Here is a 20,856-nt window from a genome sequence, read left to right as displayed (position 1 = left end):
TCTATACAGTAATACATAATTAGCATGATTACTGTTGAAAACGTAAAAAAACAAGTCTCTACCACCTTCTCAATCCAATCTTTTCCTTTAAATGTCAAACGAGGACGATTGGGATTGCCAATGCTTGATGAAAGCCGTGTAAAGAATTGCACTTTCTTCTCACATTTTCCGCAGCTTTTCCTCGGTTCGTCCACATTCACGTCACCTATTTACTGCCCTTGAATCAGCATTGCAGTCATGGTTTAAATATGAGGAGAAACTGTGAAGACGAATCGCAATTTCTCCTCATACTTACCTGATGAAAAACGCATTTTCTCGGATTATTCATGAGGGGTCATGAAAAACATTTAAAGGGCCTTGTCTGCCTACTTTAAATATCTAAGTGAGCCAAGGACACGTTCCCTGCAGCTGTTGAGGCGCCTGCCGTTTGATCTATCATGAGGGCAACGCACTGAATAATTGATGAGCCCCGTGCCTCGTGGGCCCTCCCCTGGTGCGGCTCTCACTCGTCTGAGGCCACGGTCCTCAACACGCCAAAGTTAAGGAAAACGGGCTGGCCGGGTTCACGCTGAGGCCGGGGAAGGGTCCGGCTGCTTGTAAACACGAGGCAGGAGAGTGCAGCGGTGCTCAGACGACTCAAGATATCGAAGGTCGGTGATCAATGATCAATTTTGTCCAAGACCTTTCTCTTGTTTCTTCCTCCCTTCCACACACGATGATACTTGTCTGCGTTTTCTTTCTACATCTTATCGGCTCCGACTCTCATTCTCTCTGCTTTGTGCTTGCGAAGTCTTTTTTTTGACGTTTTCCCCCTCCTCTGTTCCTCTCTTCCTGTATGTTTCCTCAGGTCTATTTTTCCTGGCTCCTTGCTGTCAAGCCTCCGGACGCCCTATCTCTTGCATCCTTCTTACCATTTTGTTTCTCATTGCACCTCCTCTCACGTTTTGTCTCTCTTACTCCCTTCCTCTGTTTTTCTCATCATATCTCTCTTATTGTCTCCATATTTTCATGTTTCACATTGTTTTTTCTTATCTTTTTTCTTTCCTCCATCCCTCCTTGCTTTATTGATGGTTCAGTTTTGCATCAGAATTTGCACCATCTTTTGACTAAGGCTATAGGTTTAACTTCTGCATCGTAGATGTACAGAGCAAATGGAATATGAAATGTGGACTTTTTGAGTTTTGAGAGTGAATGTCTTTTTGGGCTTCACTTTAGCCTGTAACTCAATCCTTTACAAAGTATAAATAAGGGCTGGGTGGAGTTCGTGGAGACATCACACTCAATAGAGTTTCACAGCGCACCCATTCGCATTGTGTTACATCAAACGCAATGTGGAGTACGTCCTCACGTTCACAATTGCACGCAGCGACACCATTCGGTTCACATGGGTGCAGCCATCTTCTTTTCTTACTGTGTTTATGGCGCTGGCATCTTTTTGAATCTATTTATAATCTTTTTAATCCTCCTTCCTCCTAATCAAACTACCCCTATTTTACATTTATTTTATTAATATGTGTTTTTTGGTCTGTGTATTTTAAATTTATTTTATGACTTTTTCTATTTTGGTTTATTTTTCCTTTTACTTCCTTATCCTTCTCTCTCTCCCTCCCTCTCTTCCTTCTTTCTTTTCTTTACCCCACTCAGCACCATGAAGGACCACAATCTTTTGAGGGGGGGAGGAGCAGGACTGTTTTTTTTTTGTGCAGCACCACCTCCACTCCATACTGGCAGCAGGCGGCAGACATAGCAGTGAGTACTCACTGTGGCAACATGGGGCAGCATTTGGGCAGGGTTTGCATGTGTGTGTGGCATATCCGGAGAGTCCAGAAAACCACTCAGCACCTGACAAACCGCTAGGTGGATATCCTGACCAGAAGCAGGACCTGCTCAACCTCCTAGGCGTCGAGATTGCAGTACTCAGAGTGTATTAATTATTTGTTGCGTTTTTGTTCTAAAAATCTAACGTTTTTTTTCCGAATAGCACTTTTCTAAGACTCAGATGTAAGTTAAGTTTTAGTTTACATTGAGAATAATATTGTGTGATCGAGTTTGAAATAGGAAGGTACTCAGCGCTACCTGATCGTACTCGTCGGCGCTCGCTTTGGCTGATTTTTTAGGAAGCAAACATAAGGATATGTTGGATGGAGCACTGAAACTTTTCATACATTCACCCCAGACACAGATCTAGGTTGAATCGATCATCGTTCTTTAGCTCACTTCGCCACACCAGTTCAAACCAGGCTGCATGCAAATCACTCTTGATCCTGTGCCTCATGGGAACAGTGCAGACTGAACTGCTAAGCCAGGTCTTCCGTTGATTGGAAACAAGTATTCTGGGACAGGTTTCGGGTTGACACCCCTCATCAGCCAGGCTAGCGTAAAACCAGTGGCAAGGTGAGCACGGGACCCATGTCTGGGGATAACCTGCCAACTTAGGGCGAAAAAAGCAAGCAAAGGAGATGTTGGACGGAGCACTGGAACTTTTCAGACACTCTCCCCAGTCACAGATCTGGGTTGAATCCATCATCCTTCTTTAGCTCACTTCTCCACCCCTGTTCTGAACAGGACATATGAACATCAGTCTTGACCCTGTGCCTCATGGGCACAGTTCAGACCGAACTGCCAAGCCTGGTCTTCCCTGAACTGGAAACAAGCATCCTGGGACCAGTTTCAGGGTAACACCCCATATCAGCCAGGATAGCTGGAATCCAGTGGCAAAGTGAGCAAGGGATCCACGTCTGGGCAAACCCTGCCAATTCAGGGTGAACAAAGCAAACACAAGGAGATGTTTGACGGAGCACTGAAACTTTTCAGATACTCACCCCTCCAGTCACAAATCTGGGTTGACTCAATCATCATTCTTTAGCTCGCTTTCTTATTGATGAATAATATTATATTCATTAGTAACAAGTGTTGTTGTGACACCCACATGATTTTGAACTCCCCGCTTTACCAGCTACAGCAATGGTTAAGTTGTGGCCTCACCTATCTGCAACTCAGCAACATCTCACATAATGTACGTAAACATGATGACTTGATGGAAACAGGAAAGGAGTAGGACGGAAAGTTAGAAGACAGACTGGGTGAAATGTTATTTGAATGAAAGGAGAGGATGTGTGTATGAGTGAAAGGATCCATTGGTGGGTATTGGGTAATTGGATGGATGGGTGAAAGGATGATTGAAAAAAAGGGTAGATACTGAATGGATGGATAATGTATTGGAACTTTTGGTGAAAGACTGGATTTGAGAAAGTAAAGGTTAAATCATGGTTGCTATGGGTGACTATAGTAGGAAGAATAAAAGGATGATTGAATAATTGCGTGGATGAATAATCAAGGGGGCTTTTCTGAAGAAGGCCATGTTGCTCACCTACTTCGCCTACTTTGTTTTATGGTTATCAAAGCTATGGTTCGAAGTGGGAGGTATTTACATTTTTGGTCTAATACCTTGACTCACTCTATTTGTTAAGTGAGGCAGATATGAATCCGCTAATTACAAAAAGAGGGAAGAGGAGCACTCTAAGTTCAACACTATATTCAAAATTAATCTACTGTAAACTAAGGGTGCACACTGCTAACTGTGTTGATAACACAGTGTGTGAAAAGCTCAAGGGAAATGTAAGCGGGCCTGCATGTAGGCCCCGCTTACATTTCCCTTGAGCAGATATGAATCCTACACATCATCATTCATCACCTCCATCGCTGCCCATGTCATTTCACCACAATGATTGAAGTGCTGTATGGTTCAATTCCTGACTGCATTTTTGGCTGTACAGAATGCATCCGCTACAGTTAAAGCAATGTTTACAAACTTATCAACGCATTGTAAAACAAACACACAATGTGTTTTCACTTCGTCAACTCAGTCACCTCTTAGTAATGCACTGCTTTATTCTTTTCTATGTTATTCAATGTCAGCTTACCAAAAAAATTGAAAATTCCATAATTGACATGGGCCACATTTTTATGTCCATGTGAAGTGATTCCAAAATATATTTCATAGTTTGCCATAACATATTAATTTTATGCCTGAATAAGCCAAATCTTAGGCACATGGCGAATCGATGATCAGTGACACCCCGCTATTCTACAAGAAAAGCTCTACCTACCAGCCCAATCGCTATACCTTACCCTGCTGTAGAGTATTCCAAGTATCTTTTACTTTCTACCCAGAAAATTAAATTTTACAAATAATTCATGGTGGTGGGCGAGACCAGTGAGTATAGTGGGATTAAGTGCCTGTTTTGATTTCAAGTTTGACGTAAGTGATACTCTGTGACAAACTTGACATATACAATCTATAAAGCCAGTTCCTTCCATGTACAACAATAGATCAGTTTACCAACTGCCTACTTATGGTAGACAGGATAATGATATTGACATTTTATATGTGATGTGTGACGTAATACCGTATTTGTCATTCATTTGCCTCTTTAGAGTCAAGGTAGAAAGTGAAAGGCATTTGGGGAAGAGCAGGACCATTGGAATTAAAGATAGATAATTTTCAACAACAGGCACCCCATGTGCCGAAAGTAAAAAGTACCCAAAGTGACGGCAGCAGGACTCCATTAATTTAGCACAGCAACTTGTACTCCATAGTGCATAATGACTTACTCATTAATGAGAGGTAATGTATTATTATTTTTCCACTCAAAGGGTCTGTTTAGTTACTAGAAAAGCCTTTAAAAGAAAAAATGTCTAATCATGTAGCCGCGAGGAGCCTGTGTTTGTGTACGGGGATAGGAGACCAGCTTGACCGCAGTGGCAGAAAACTACAACGCCCATCTTACTGAGCACCAGCAGGCGCTTGATATCGCAGACGCCGGCCTGCAGCGCAGTGTTGCTGCAAGGAGCCTGTATTTCTGCCCGGGGAGGGAGACCAGCTTCACCACAGTGGCAGAGGGGGAAAATGACAACGCCCATCAACCCCAGCGCCTGGAGGTGCTTAAAAATGCTGACGCCTCCCTGCGGCATACTGTATCCACGAGCAGCCTGTGTTTGTGCCCGGGGAGAGGAGACCAGCATGACTGCAGTGGTAGTGGGGGAATACTACAATGTCCATCATCCCTAGCACCTTGAGGCGCTTGAAAACGCTGATGCCGGCCCGCGGCAGGGTGTAGCTGCGAGGAGCCTGTGTTTGTTCCCGGGGAGAGGAGACCAGCGTGAACACAGTGGCAAAAACTACAATGCCCATCATCCATGACACCTAGAGGCACTTGGAAACGCCGATGCTGGCCCACAGCATGGTGTAGCCCCGAGGAGCTTTTGTTTGTGCCCGGGGAGGGGAGACCAGCGTGACCGCAGTGGCAGAAAATTACATCACCCATTATCCCCAGGGCCTTGAGGCGCTTGAAAATGCCTAAGCCGGCCCACAGTGTGGGACACAAGCGAGGACACGCCCGGCAAAGCCCAGGTCAAGGGTGGGCCTGTCCACACCCGTCGGAGCCCGGAGGAGGCTGGGCTGGGCCCCCCTCTGACATTTGACATCTGGATTAAGGTACTCTCATTTGCTCTACTTATTGAATCCCTTACTAAATATGGTAAGAAAGAAACCAGTTGTGGACAAAGCAGGGGGAGGAAGAGTGGCAACCCTTGATGTGTTCCTGACTAGAACTGCAAGCGTCCTCTCTCACGAAATAGAGCTCACAGAGAGATGCTTCTCCATGGGACCTCTTTTGCTAGCCAGTTGATCATCCTCTGGTAGCATTGTTGAGATTGCTTCCTTGTCCTCCAGATTTTAATCATTGTTACTTGATGATCTCCCACCTTGTCAAAGGGAGTCCTCATTAAATATTCAATCACCATCTACGCTCACACGAGGGGAAAAGAATCGCCATCTTGCATCAATGTGGCCAATCTTGCCCTCTTAAAACAATGGAAGGCAACTTGGAACTGCCAAATCAAAACAAGCTAAACATGCAAGAGTGACTAAACAAAGGGCAGTCACTGTAAAATCAGCTTAACCAGATACTGTGATAGCGCAATCATAGCAAGTACAAGCGCTATCCCAGAGAGTTAAAGTTGGACAATGTTTTTTGGGCAGAAGTCACAACCGAATGACCACTCTTCTCAAACCTATTATTTTTAAATTGACAAAGATTGAAGATAAATTAGCTGGCGTTGAGTTCCACATCATATCTGCACCCTCATTAATCCAGAATAAAGAATCTACACACCTACATATGGTTAATCCACCAGTGTAACACATACACATACATCTTTTCCGAATTCAACTCACCTCTCTCCATTCCACACATCTGAGTGCTAGGCCTCAGTGTGATGGTTTCTCTTTGAAGTCGATAACTTCTTTTTTCTAGCTGTTGATGAAGTAGTCCCACTCTGAGTTCTTCTATCCTCCTCCTGACTCTGAGTAACTCCATCTCAGTCCTGACCTGAGCAAGATCGACATGTAGTGCACTGCTGTTGAAGATCAAGTAAAGAAACAGAATTGTAGTATTTTATATAGGTTTTTTTTGGTATTTAAAGTTACAAGGTTGGTCTCTGAAGAACCAGAAAAAAGGAATGGACCCTGGATGTAAATATGGCCAAATGAGAAAGGAGGAATCAACTCCAAGAAAAATGATCACCCATCATTTAGGCACCAAATATTGCAAATCATCTCAATCAAGTTTACACATTACAGTTGAACACCCCCTTTCACTGTTTGCCCCAACATTAATCATCAATCACCCTTCACAGTCACTAAAAAGTATATAACTCATTAGTGCAATAGTTACCTGTTCCAATCCAAACATGGTAGTAGGTACACAATTGTATCTCCTCTTTGAAGCAACCAACAGATTGGAATTTGGCAGTCTTTTTTAATCAGATAACCTTCTGTCCATTCTAGGTGATGAAAAAGCAAGTGTTAATAATGGGAGTCTCTAGTTGGCAGTGGTATGCACCCTGTCCAAGTAGGAACCCTTCATTCTTTGAGGGTGAGGGAGTTGTGCACCCAAGATTATGTAAATGTAAATTGATACTTGTGTAGCACACTACTCACCCGCAAGGGTCTCAAGGTGCTTGTACAAATACCGCTGTGGAACCCATACTGGCTTTCCCTGTGAGGCTTCCACGCCTGAGCACCCCCAAGGTGGAGGCCAGGCATCCTTAGCGTTGTGGGGGCCGTTGTGGAGATTAAGCAAGCTATAGCCCAGAGTTGCAGAGTGGGACTCCATGATTGGACTAGGCACTGAGGCGAGAATTATCAGGTCCATGGAATTTTGAGCCCATGACCCGCCGAGGTGGGGAATTGAACCCTGGTCCCGGGCTAGACCTCTGCATCAGGGTCTGCCACTCTAACCATTGAGCCACACTTCTCCTCTGCTTACCCCTTGTTGGCTTTGCATGAGCAGTCAGGTCTATCTCAAAGGTAAAGTGTAAAGCATTTGTACATAAAGCACACAGTAACACAGTGATAACACTACAAATAGACACCATACCAGTTTTGAAAACATAACCAATACTTATCTAAACCAAGCAAGACCAAAACAACCAAACTTCAACATACAAAAGAAGAAATATGTCTTTTTTAAGGTTTAATAAATTCTGTCCATTGAACTATAAAGGTGCCTTTGGTTTAGCACAGAGTAGCTTTGATGCATCAAAATCCAAGGTGAAAAACAGCTGCAGAGGAGGGAACTATCAGAAAACACAGCGATGTATCGATTCTTGGATCCCAGTGGAATGTAGGCATCTGTTCTGCTGCATGGTGTGGCGTTGTGTCGAATTCCGAAAGCAGTTATTTTCTGCGGGGCAATGCACTGGAAACCTGGAGCACAGGTATTGTGTGTGGAAAATCCAGGTGCCCTGGGGCAATTCAGCAGCAAAAAAGAGGCATGATTGTGATTTCTTCAGCCCTGGACAGGTGATGCACTGATTCCTTCAGCCACATAGCAGGACATGCGTCAAAATGGGAGCAGCTGCTCGGACGTCAGAGACACGGTGCTATGGTCTTGGTCTGTGGTGTTTTCTTCCAGCCGAGAACAAGTGTTGCATCAAATTTTTGGCCACAGAGTGGTGCTGCATTGGTTTTTCAAACACACTGCAAGCTTGCGGCTTGAAAAAGGGCAATGTGTAGATTTGTAGTTTTTGAAGCAGCAAAACCACTCCAAGGTCCAAGAACTGGAATTGTCACAACTTGGGAGTTCAGAACTCCTAGGAGAGGAGTTCAGGAGAGCTGCAGATGAAGTTTTTGATGGCCGTGAGAATTCCAACAGGAGGCAAGAACACCCAAACTCTTGGAGAACTTCGGAAATCTGGATTCTAGAAAGCACAATCCAGTTCTTTCACTGCTCACAGACAGAAGCAACAACTGTAGGCCAAAATAGCAAATCAAGGCAACAATGAGGGAAGTATTTCTCCTGACAGCTCTTCAGCTCTTCTTCTTGGTGGAGTCCTCAGCCCAGAAGTGTTCTAAAAATGTGCGGTTACAGGTCCAATGCTTATACCCCTTTGGCCTTGAGGTTGGCATACTTTAAAGGATAGTCTTTGTGGTGCACAGATCAGGACTTACTATGGCTTGGCTCCGGAAACACTACAAGGGTATGGAGACAATATTGTGAGAGAAAAGGCACAGCCATATTCAGGTGTCAGTGACAACTCCTCCCACTACTCTAGTTCAGGAAGGCCCTTCAGGCTGGTGATGGGGAATCAATATATGGAGGGCTTCTCTAAGCTCTCTTTGTGTGAATGTCAGTAGTGAATGTACAAACAGCCAGACTGTCTGTGAAAACCAGGCGATGATACCTGAGGCAGGCAGAGGTACGAGATGATAAGAAAAGAAAACCCCACTTCCTAAAAGTGGCATTTTCAAACACAAAATTTATATAAGAACTTTATAAAAAGATGTGTTTTTAAATTCTGAGTTTAGGGAACGCAATTTGGAGCTTCAATGTTAACCAATGAGAGAGATAGCCCTTGCAATCCTGAAATGAGATTAGAAGTATTTCACAACAGTGCATGTCCTACCTTTCACATCCAGTGCCTTGGGTCTACCTAGCAAAAGCCTTATATGTAATAAAAGGGAAGGTTTGGGCTTTGCAAGTGGGTGCACTTGCCAGGTAGATATGTCAGTTTAAAATACACTCAGACAGTGCAGTGGCAGAACAGAGGCACGTTTACATGGCTACTCATGTGGGTAGCACAATCAGTGCTGCAGGCCCACTAGTAGCATTTGATTTACAGGCCTTGGGCACACACAGTGCACGTTACTCCGGACTAACCAAATAATTGTAATTATTTTCTCCATAGCAGGTTTTGTGGTTTATAGGGGTACAGGCTGGGAAATACTTTAATTATAATTAATTAGTAATTATGTTTAATTAATATTAATTATGTAATTGATAATAAGTTATGTTAATTGTGTATTTTATTTTAGTATGTTAAGACTTTAGAGGCATGTTGTCAGGTTTGTAGGGCTATAGGGTTGGAAGTACTTTAATTGTAATTAGGGCTCCCGGTTTTATGTTTTTTTTTACATTTCCGTCTGTATTTATCCATATTCATGTTTTGGCCATCTTATTTGAATTTATCCATATTTATTTTGTGTTTTGAGACTAAATGGAGCTGTAAAATGTGATATTTTCACATCTATTTACCTCTTGGATGTGCACTCATACATGGATGCCTGTCATGTTTTATCAAATTAAGCAGCCACATACAGTGCACCCACAGGTATATAATAGTGTTATACTACAAATATGTGTTAACATATGCATTTATTTAAGGAAATCTCATGCTTCATTATGCTTGATTTCTAACTCTTCTTGCTATCTATCTGATGAGCTGTTGCCTGGAATTCATAAAAGACAGCATGGAGAGTATCTACCAAGAAGCCCCTAAGTCCCACGCTCTACATATTAAGGAAATTTCGCTTCTGTTCCAGTATTTTTCCGCTTATTAAAATAAATATAGACAGGAAACACATTGTTTTTTATGTCTCTATTTATCTGTAAAAATCTGTAAAAATGGAAAACCGGAAGCCTCAATTATAATGAATGAATAATCAAATTGTAATTATAATTAGTTATTTAGTTGATAATTCATTATGTAAATCATGTAATCAATGTCATTATGTATTTATGTTTTTGGGGTGGTTGTTTTTGTAGGGGTAAAGCTGTGAGGAAAAGTATTATTTTTAATTATTATTGTTGTTATTAGTATTGATGTTAATCATTAATATTTATTTAATTAATAATGATTGATGATAATTATGTACTGATGATGTTTTTTAAGTTAGATGTTAGGAGCAAATTGTTGGGTTTGTAGAATTAAAGGGTGGGAAGTTAATTAAAAAACAATGTATTATTAGTTAATTGTTATTAATTGCTCAATTGATCGATAATTATGCAAATTATGTCAATAAGATGTCTTTCATTTACACATTAGGTGCCCATTGTTGCTTTTGTAGGGATACAGTGTGGGAAGTTAATTAAATCAAAATATATTATCAGTTAATTATTTGATAATTGAATATGTACAGTTTTCAATTGTTAGCCTTTTTTAGGTGTGTGATGTTTAGTTTGTAGAGGTATAGGGTAGGAAGTTATAATAAATGTAAAAATTGTTATTTTTTTAAAGTGTGTTATTTATTATGTTATGTTACAGTATTTTATTTACTGTTTCGACTGATAGCCTTCCAATATGTACTCAAAAACATGACATATAAGAACAATTCAGTGAAAACCAGCACACATCAATTTATCAATAAATTCATTACGAAAAAATAAAATACAAAGATGATGAAGACAGTGTCTTCTCGTGTTCCTCAAAGGCATACGACCTGAGAAGAAGAAAAGCCTGTTTAAACTCTTCAGACTCAGTAAAGTGCAAGTGCAATGGGAAAGGTACACATTACCATCAGAGGCAACCTCCTAAATATAAACATATATATCACTAATGGTTTATCCTTTCAGTGCTCATGATGAAATGGTTCCGTCATGGGTATCAGTGCTCCTGTGCTCACTATAGAAACATTCCGTCATGTGCACAAAATCCCTCAGCTGCAGACAGCAGAAGGATTCCTGTTTTACATTTTTTAAAACGAAATTCGTTGCGCGCACTGCATGGCCAATTGCGATGCAGCACGCCCAACAAAATTCGTTTTAATTATTTGTTTGTGTACTTACCTCTGAGCGGCCGTATTCCTGAGTTTACTACCACCCACCCTGCCCCTCCCCCGCCCCACATCAGCGCCCGGCAGCACTCCCACCACAGGCAGCTACTGCTTTCCATTGGTCTGTTTTGTCCAACTCCCTTCCTTATACATAATTCTAGGCAAAGTACCACAGGATCATGATCTCGCTCCACTCTCGCGACAACTGTCATATCGCGCACATATTCCCAGCACTTTATATTGATTAAGACAAAGTCTATTCTGGAAGCACTTCTCCCATTGTTAAAGGGTACCGGTCCGGTCCTCGGATGCTTGATTCCGTTCTGGGAAGGACATGGCTTTTGTAGTTCGGACTGGACTGTTCCCATGGGGCAACAGGGTCAGAGCTGATTTGCATATCGCCATTGTCTAACCCAGGGTGGTGTGGAGTGCAAAAAAACAATGGATTTGGGCCCAGATCTTTTGACTGGGGGAATGTGTGACATTGATCCACATTCGGTCCATCACTTGTTGTTTTTGCAATTGCCGCCCTAAGTGCGCTGGGGATGCCCAGACGTGGGTCCCAGGCACTCCACACCACTTGGAGTCAAGCTAGCCGGGCTGATGAGAGGTGTTACCTCGAAACCGGTCCGGTCCTCGGATGCTTGATTCCGTTCTGGGAAGGACATGGCTTTTGTAGTTCGGCCTGGACTGTTCCCATGGGGCAACAGGGTCAGAGCTGATTTGCATATCGCCATTGTCTAACCCAGGGTGGTGTGGAGTGCAAAAAAACGATGGATTTGGGCCCAGATCTTTTGACTGGGGGAATGTGTGACATTGATCCACATTCGGTCCATCACTTGTTGTTTTTGCAATTGCCGCCCTAAGTGGGCTGGGGATGCCCAGACGTGGGTCCCAGGCACTCCACACCACTTGGAGTCAAGCTAGCCGGGCTGATGAGAGGTGTTACCTCGAAACCGGTCCGGTCCTCGGATGCTTGATTCCGTTCTGGGAAGGACATGGCTTTTGTAGTTCGGACTGGACTGTTCCCATGGGGCAACAGGGTCAGAGCTGATTTGCATATCGCCATTGTCTAACCCAGGGTGGTGTGGAGTGCAAAAAAACGATCGATTTGGGCCCAGATATTTTGACTGGGGGAATGTGTGACATTGATCCACATTCGGTTCATCACTTGTTGTTTTTGCAATTGCCGCCCTAAGTGCGCTGGGGATGCCCAGACGTGGGTCCCAGGCACTCCACACCACTTGGAGTCAAGCTAGCCGGGCTGATGAGAGGTGTTACCTCGAAACCGGTCCGGTCCTCGGATGCTTGATTCCGTTCTGGGAAGGACATGGCTTTTGTAGTTCGGACTGGACTGTTCCCATGGGGCAACAGGGTCAGAGCTGATTTGCATATCGCCATTGTCTAACCCAGGGTGGTGTGGAGTGCAAAAAAACGATGGATTTGGGCCCAGATCTTTTGACTGGGGAATGTGTGACATTGATCCACATTCGGTCCATCACTTGTTGTTTTTGCAATTGCCGCCCTAAGTGCGCTGGGGATGCCCAGACGTGGGTCCCAGGCACTCCACACCACTTGGAGTCAAGCTAGCCGGGCTGATGAGAGGTGTTACCTCGAAACCGGTCTGGTCCTCGGATGCTTGATTCCGTTCTGGGAAGGACATGGCTTTTGTAGTTCGGACTGGACTGTTCCCATGGGGCAACAGGGTCAGAGCTGATTTGCATATCGCCATTGTCTAACCCAGGGTGGTGTGGAGTGCAAAAAAACAATGGATTTGGGCCCAGATCTTTTGACTGGGGGAATGTGTGACATTGATCCACATTCGGTCCATCACTTGTTGTTTTTGCAATTGCCGCCCTAAGTGCGCTGGGGATGCCCAGACGTGGGTCCCAGGCACTCCACACCACTTGGAGTCAAGCTAGCCGGGCTGATGAGAGGTGTTACCTCGAAACCGGTCCGGTCCTCGGATGCTTGATTCCGTTCTGGGAAGGACATGGCTTTTGTAGTTCGGCCTGGACTGTTCCCATGGGGCAACAGGGTCAGAGCTGATTTGCATATCGCCATTGTCTAACCCAGGGTGGTGTGGAGTGCAAAAAAACGATGGATTTGGGCCCAGATCTTTTGACTGGGGGAATGTGTGACATTGATCCACATTCGGTCCATCACTTGTTGTTTTTGCAATTGCCGCCCTAAGTGGGCTGGGGATGCCCAGACTTGGGTCCCAGGCACTCCACACCACTTGGAGTCAAGCTAGCCGGGCTGATGAGAGGTGTTACCTCGAAACCGGTCCGGTCCTCGGATGCTTGATTCCGTTCTGGGAAGGACATGGCTTTTGTAGTTCGGACTGGACTGTTCCCATGGGGCAACAGGGTCAGAGCTGATTTGCATATCGCCATTGTCTAACCCAGGGTGGTGTGGAGTGCAAAAAAACGATCGATTTGGGCCCAGATATTTTGACTGGGGGAATGTGTGACATTGATCCACATTCGGTTCATCACTTGTTGTTTTTGCAATTGCCGCCCTAAGTGCGCTGGGGATGCCCAGACGTGGGTCCCAGGCACTCCACACCACTTGGAGTCAAGCTAGCCGGGCTGATGAGAGGTGTTACCTCGAAACCGGTCCGGTCCTCGGATGCTTGATTCCGTTCTGGGAAGGACATGGCTTTTGTAGTTCGGACTGGACTGTTCCCATGGGGCAACAGGGTCAGAGCTGATTTGCATATCGCCATTGTCTAACCCAGGGTGGTGTGGAGTGCAAAAAAACGATGGATTTGGGCCCAGATCTTTTGACTGGGGAATGTGTGACATTGATCCACATTCGGTCCATCACTTGTTGTTTTTGCAATTGCCGCCCTAAGTGCGCTGGGGATGCCCAGACGTGGGTCCCAGGCACTCCACACCACTTGGAGTCAAGCTAGCCGGGCTGATGAGAGGTGTTACCTCGAAACCGGTCTGGTCCTCGGATGCTTGATTCCGTTCTGGGAAGGACATGGCTTTTGTAGTTCGGACTGGACTGTTCCCATGGGGCAACAGGGTCAGAGCTGATTTGCATATCGCCATTGTCTAACCCAGGGTGGTGTGGAGTGCAAAAAAACGATGGATTTGGGCCCAGATCTTTTGACTGGGGGAATGTGTGACATTGATCCACATTCGGTCCATCACTTGTTGTTTTTGCAATTGCCGCCCTAAGTGGGCTGGGGATGCCCAGACGTGGGTCCCAGGCACTCCACACCACTTGGAGTCAAGCTAGCCGGGCTGATGAGAGGTGTTACCTCGAAACCGGTCCGGTCCTCGGATGCTTGATTCCGTTCTGGGAAGGACATGGCTTTTGTAGTTCGGACTGGACTGTTCCCATGGGGCAACAGGGTCAGAGCTGATTTGCATATCGCCATTGTCTAACCCAGGGTGGTGTGGAGTGCAAAAAAACGATGGCTTTGGGCCCAGATCTTTTGACTGGGGGAATGTGTGACATTGATCCGAAATCGGTCCATCACTTGTTGTTTTTGCAATTGCCGCCCTAAGTGCGCTGGGGATGCCCAGACGTGGGTCCCAGGCACTCCACACCACTTGGAGTCAAGCTAGCCGGGCTGATGAGAGGTGTTACCTCGAAACCGGTCCGGTCCTCAGATGCTTGATTCTGTTCTGGGAAGGACATGACTTTTGTAGTTCGGACTGGACTGTTCCCATGGGGCAACAGGGTCAGAGCTGATTTGCATATCGCCATTGTCTAACCCAGGGTGGTGTGGAGTGCAAAAAAACGATGGATTTGGGCCCAGATCTTTTGACTGGGGGAATGTGTGACATTGATCCACATTCGGTCCATCACTTGTTGTTTTTGCAATTGCCGCCCTAAGTGCGCTGGGGATGCCCAGACGTGGGTCCCAGGCACTCCACACCACTTGGAGTCAAGCTAGCCGGGCTGATGAGAGGTGTTACCTCGAAACCGGTCCGGTCCTCGGATGCTTGATTCCGTTCTGGGAAGGACATGGCTTTTGTAGTTCGTACTGGACTGTTCCCATGGGGCAACAGGGTCAGAGCTGATTTGCATATCGCCATTGTCTAACCCAGGGTGGTGTGGAGTGCAAAAAAACGATGGATGTGGGCCCAGATCTTTTGACTGGGGGAATGTGTGACATTGATCCACATTCGGTCCATCACTTGTTGTTTTTGCAAAGGGTACCCTGGGTGCACTATCTGAGGGGGTATGACCATTAATAAAATGCAGGTCATAGTTTATTAATAGCTCAGGAAATGCACCTCCTTTCTTGGTGGATTTAACATTGCTTAATACTGACTCAGGGATGACCCAACCACGATCCTCCAATATCACCTCATTGCGGCTATCAATATCCCATGGTTGTGTACTGAAATCTCAAAAAATTAATAACACATCCCCTTTATCCTCACCAATTTACTTGCGAACAGCCTAGTCCTCCCTTATACTATTAATGCAAGTTACTCAATTCCTCCAAATCACCAGCACCTCTGGGGACAACCCTGTGGAATATACACATTCACAATATCAATCACACCACCGCCTTTGCCGTGAGCCACATGTTTGTATGTTGGACATTAGAGGACAGTTTAGCTGCCCTGAGTAGCTGTGGTCTACATTCCAGCTTGCGCGACACCCAGGTAGTGAGCCCAGCCGAAGGCCGACTCCTCTTAAAGCGGGTGGCCTGATTGCTGCACTTTAAAAAACATGAACACTAATGCCCTCCAGGGTCTATCTTTATTGTAAACAGCATATGTTGTATTGCGCAACAAACTTCATCCAATCTGTGTCCTCTATTTTGCTACCCAGTCCTGCTATATTCCATGACAATACATTCAAATTGTCTTTATTAAACTTGTTCATAAAGATGGCCCTGGGTTGCCCAGTGGGACGCACCAAGGCAGACTCAGGTGGCAGACTCTTCCATATTCAATCAGCGTTATTCTTAAGTTGCTTCCAGACTTAGTTGCCAATGTCGCTGCTACCCATGTCATTGTGGTCAGCCTAGGTTTCTTTGTTCCCCAAGTTCAAGAACCTAATTGACCTTGAATTGTTACCAGCAGTGACACGCAAATCTCAAAAGCCACTTCATTTATGTTCAATGGCTCACTCCACAGCACCCTTGTAGATGATCTATGATTAGCGGGGCACTCTGCATTGAAGGGGGGAATTTGTAAATGGAATCACCCTGTTGATGAAATAGGTTCCAGAACTAAGCTTTGGGCAGTGCAATGCATCCAACGCCATGTTGTGGAAAGCATCAATGTGGCTAAGAACCAATAGAGCAATACTGGGAAATACAAATGCGAACATAGAAGAGTAGGCACCATTCCTACTTAAGCCTATCCCAGGTGACAGCTTAATCAAATTCACTGCTCTCTTATCGCTTGAAAGAACAACTCTTAACTCAGGGATGGATCTAAAGAGGGGGAGTACCCGTTTTTTGTTTAGAAATATTGCTGAACTAATATCTTGAAAGAGGTCAATACATTCCAGGAAGTATTCATTATTTCCTCTGAATGCTTTAATGTCACTGGCTTCCGGGATTAATTTTTCCCTTCAGCTAGACCTCCCTTGTTTTCACCTGCCCTTCTGTAAGTGAGTTTCCAAGGGGTTGAGGCTGGACACTAGCCTTGCATCCCTAATATATCCATTTCTAGCACTCCCCAGTTGTGTAGCATCCAGACGTTGTACTGGGGGTACAGGGGTTCCAGGGATAGATGTCCTACCTTGATGGGACCCCTCCACAGCTCTTTTTGGGGGCCAACAAGTTTGTTTGGATATCAGTTCTTTTTAGATCGGGTGGCGTCTTTTATGCTTGTGACATAATGGTGGAACTTTGTTCATTGTCATTCTCTATGGGTTTATCTAGATCCAGGGTGGCAATGTTATTTGCATTCTTTGGTTCTCTAATGAAACAAGTAAACATTGGCTCTTGAAAAGTCTCATTATCTGTTCCTTTTGTATAGAACAGACTCTCGCTTGGGGTCTGCACTATTTTGCACCCCTTAGGTTTTGAAAAAAAGCCACTTCAACAAATAAGAAGGGAAAATAGGATCAGTTTTTTTCTTTCTTTTGGGTTTACCTTTTTTTATCCCCCTCTTCGTCAGTTTCACAGTGGGACTCAAATTTACTTCCTCCAATGTTTGTGGTTTGCTATTCTTGAGGGTACTTTGCACCTGATCATAGCTATGCACCGCAGTGGCCCCCGAGGGAATTATCAGTAATAATGGATTCCTATACTGATTTAAATATTAAAGTTTCACCCTGCTTGGTTGTATTTTTGCACCCTGTGTTATTTATTATGCTATGTGATCATTGTGTTGTGTGTTATTTATTATTTATTATGTTATGCGCTAATTGTAAATCATCATATTTGTGTGTTGTTGTGGTTGCTAGAATCTAGGGGCATATGTATGTAATTTCCATTCTGCGATATCCAAATAGAGATTTTTAAGGAATCGCTATGTGAGAATAGCAAAATGGAATGTAGGTAAAAATTCGCAATTTTTTTGCGAATCGCTAACATTCCTTATTTGTGAATAGCAGATTGTGAATCCCAATCAAGGAATGAGTGTCCCTTTCATTCCTATGGGCTAAAAAGCCCATAGGAATGAATAGGGATACATTCTCAGATTGCGATTTTCTGTGTGAAAATCGCAATTTGAGAATCGCAATTCCAAGGGTGCCAGGGTGTCCAAAGGACACCTGTTGCACCCCTGGAATGTGCCTGTAAGTTCATGTGCCGCAAATACATGCCCTAAGGGCATGTCTGTGCGCCACATGGCACTTTGAATTTAAAAAAAAAATGCATTTTTGAAGGAAATCGCAAAATACCATCTACTTGAAGTAGGTGGAATTTTGCGATTCCTTATGCAAAAATCGCAATTTTTAAAGCACCCCTACATAGCATTTAAGGAATCGCAAAATTGCGATTCCTTACATGCTATAAGCAAAATAAGGAATCGCAATTTTTGCGATTCCTTATTTTGCTAAGTGGCACCTACATATCAAAACGGCGTTTGCGATTCGCAAACGCCGAAATTCGCGGAATTTCGGCGTTTGCGAATCGCAAACGGCTACCTACATATACCCCATAGTGTGGTATTTTAATTATATTATTACATTTTGTTTTAATTTAAAATAAAACAAACGACTACCATCTAACAACGCATTCTGTCGCATCAGAAAATAGCAAGTGTATAATAATACATGGCCATAGCCTTAGATTCAGGGGCAGATTTATGAAGGGCTTGCACCACGTTTACGCCGCCGTTGCGTGACGCAACGGCACGGAAACGTGGCGCATCCCTGCGCCCTATTTACAACGTGACGCATCTAGGAGATGCGTCACGTTGTACAGCACTGCGCCATGAGGAGGCGTTCCTGCGCAGGGGGGGGCGTTCCTGCGCAGGAACGCCTCCTGAAAGTGGCTGAGTGAAATCTATGAGATTTCACTCAGTCACTTTCAGGGCAATGCTGCGTCAAAACCCTGCGCCTGCTTGAAGCAGGCGTAAGGCTTGAGGCAGCATTGAAAGAATAGGCCCCCCCAGAGCATTGCTGGAGCTGCGTCGCGCTTGCGACGCAACTCTAGCAATGCGCCACATTTCCGGCACAGATGCGTCATGCATCTGTGCCGTTTTTGCCCCATGATGCGCCGCATCATAAATGCGGCGCACCATGGGTGGCGTAGCTGTGGCGCACTGTGGCGCATGTTAACTGGCGCATCCCTCGGGATGCGCCAGTTAACATAAATCTGCCCCTTAGTCTTTAAATGAAATGTACAGCTGCAACTATGTAAAGCGTTGTATCAAATAATCTACACACCGCCATTAAAATATCTCTATTTACATTCACTTCTGCCACATGTGTTTGGTTTAGGAGGCTACCAACATGGGCAATGAGGTTATTTGAAGATTGCATAACTGTAGGGAAATGTATTTTTGTAGTTTTTCATGTTTAGTGATCACACTGTGAATCTCGCACCAGATGATGAGTCAATACCAGAGTACTATCTACACTGTTTAAAGATGAACAATATGGCTGAGGTGAAGCCTAGGCCATTCCAGGATGCCACAAAGACACCAAATTAAAAGCAAGGAGAAGCTGCTCTCCTACATGTCCTGCCAAAATAGAGACCACTTAGCTACAAAGCTCACTTTCAAGCTATAGCAAGATATTCTCCTCTGTTTTAAGACAAAGAAGGACCTGCAATATGTCATTATGTTTTTTTTTAACAGTGATCTCCATAGGAGGAATCTAGTTACCGTTGGAAAAATTGTGATGGGAGTTCACATAATGTATTGAACTTAGAGTAAACAGGGTCAGCATTTCACATATTTACCTTGATCTTTAGTGATCTCTCTAATCTTTTTTTCAGAAACCTTACTTCTGCTGCATTGGTTCCTGATTCATGATGCTGGTTTTAGAGAGCTCTGAGGATCGAAAGAAGCTAGAGGAACTTCTTGCACAGAGTGTACCCGAGTCTATGAAGGTAAGGCAAGAAATTAGTTGTTCTTTCTTTTTGCCTAACCATTTAATCAGTACTGACCATTCAAGTACATCATCGGATAAGAGCTAGGAGAGTGCAAGAAGACCATGAGAAATATTGCTGAAAGAAGAAAACAATCTGGGATGGAGGGGTGGTAGAGAAAAGTTGAAAGCATATAGAAGCCACAGGAGAGCCGGACGGATGAGATGGCAAAGCTGGAAGAAGTGGCACAGGCAAAAGAGGTGGCACTGTTGTCAATACATTCTAATGCAATAGATTAGCGGGAGTGACTTCTTTGACATTTTGATGCCATATGTAATGGCAAAGTTGCTAGCTTGCTCCAATCTTGGCCCCTTAAATGTCCTTATTTTAGATGCTCATGGTCTAAGGAAAGAGCATGAAGAATTTAGAGTAGCTTGGTCAAATACACAATTCCTTAGTATGGCAAGCAGGAATTCCTTAGCACATGTCAATAGAGAATTTAGTGGTTGTGTCATGGTGTGAACAATGCCAGCACAGTGACAAATCTGTGCTGCAATGGAGACATGAAGACTGGACAGTTATTACAAGCTGTTAGTCTACATTTCGCAGTGCAGTCAGCTACACAGCCTGCGCAAGGGGGCAATGGTCTCCCTCTCCGGATGGGTGCAGGAACTGGTTGCACTAGCACACAGGGAACTTTTTGTGGGGTGCATTGGACGTCTTAATTTGTTTTCAAAGGTTACCTGGGTGAGATAGGGGGTGCACAAACAGTACGCTACCTCAATCTGGCATGTAGCCAGTGCTTCTCCACGTATGATACCTAAATACAACAGGGATATCGCAAAAAACATCTTGAACCACAGGTGTATAGATATATAAATGTGCAGTAGGGGTTTAGAGTGGAACAACTGTGATTAGAATGAGATAAATCACATTTAAAATTAAGTATCATTCAGAAAATCAATAGATGAAAGTAGCTAGGAGACTGGAATGACAGAAGAGTCTATGAAAAATATGTATTTTACAGTTTGATGCAATAGTGCACAGTGCTCAGGTGATGACACAGTGAGTGCAAAATAAACAGTGCACTAGTGTGTATGAAAGAACAATGGACTTCGTAAATATTTTATATAGTAGGTAAAATTATTTAGCTCCAAATTGTACATTCTCCCTAGGATTCACAAAGTTGCCAAACATACTCCAGGGAGAAAAGTTGTATCTGGCTGTGGGTCAGTTCCTGAACTCCTGTGAAGGTATATTGATTGCTTTTTCA

General features: G+C 44.2%; 1 protein-coding gene across 1 annotated transcript in view; it reads left to right on the top strand.

Annotated features, from left to right (window-relative positions):
* The first annotated feature begins 521 nt into the window (after positions 1–521).
* LOC147734916 (glycine N-acyltransferase-like) overlaps positions 522–20,856 on the top strand; it is a 280,998-nt gene continuing 260,663 nt past the window's right edge. The window contains exons 1-2 of the mRNA XM_086953683.1: positions 522–650; positions 19,491–19,604. Of these exons, the coding sequence (XP_086809809.1) occupies positions 19,524–19,604 (81 nt within the window). The 5' untranslated portion in view covers positions 522–650; positions 19,491–19,523. The remainder of the gene's footprint in view (positions 651–19,490; positions 19,605–20,856) is intronic.

This window comes from Lissotriton vulgaris, chromosome 1_2, assembly GCF_964263255.1.
Source record: "Lissotriton vulgaris chromosome 1_2, aLisVul1.2, whole genome shotgun sequence".
Classification (NCBI taxonomy): domain Eukaryota; kingdom Metazoa; phylum Chordata; class Amphibia; order Caudata; family Salamandridae; genus Lissotriton; species Lissotriton vulgaris.
This window is presented reverse-complemented; position numbering and strand designations above follow the sequence as displayed.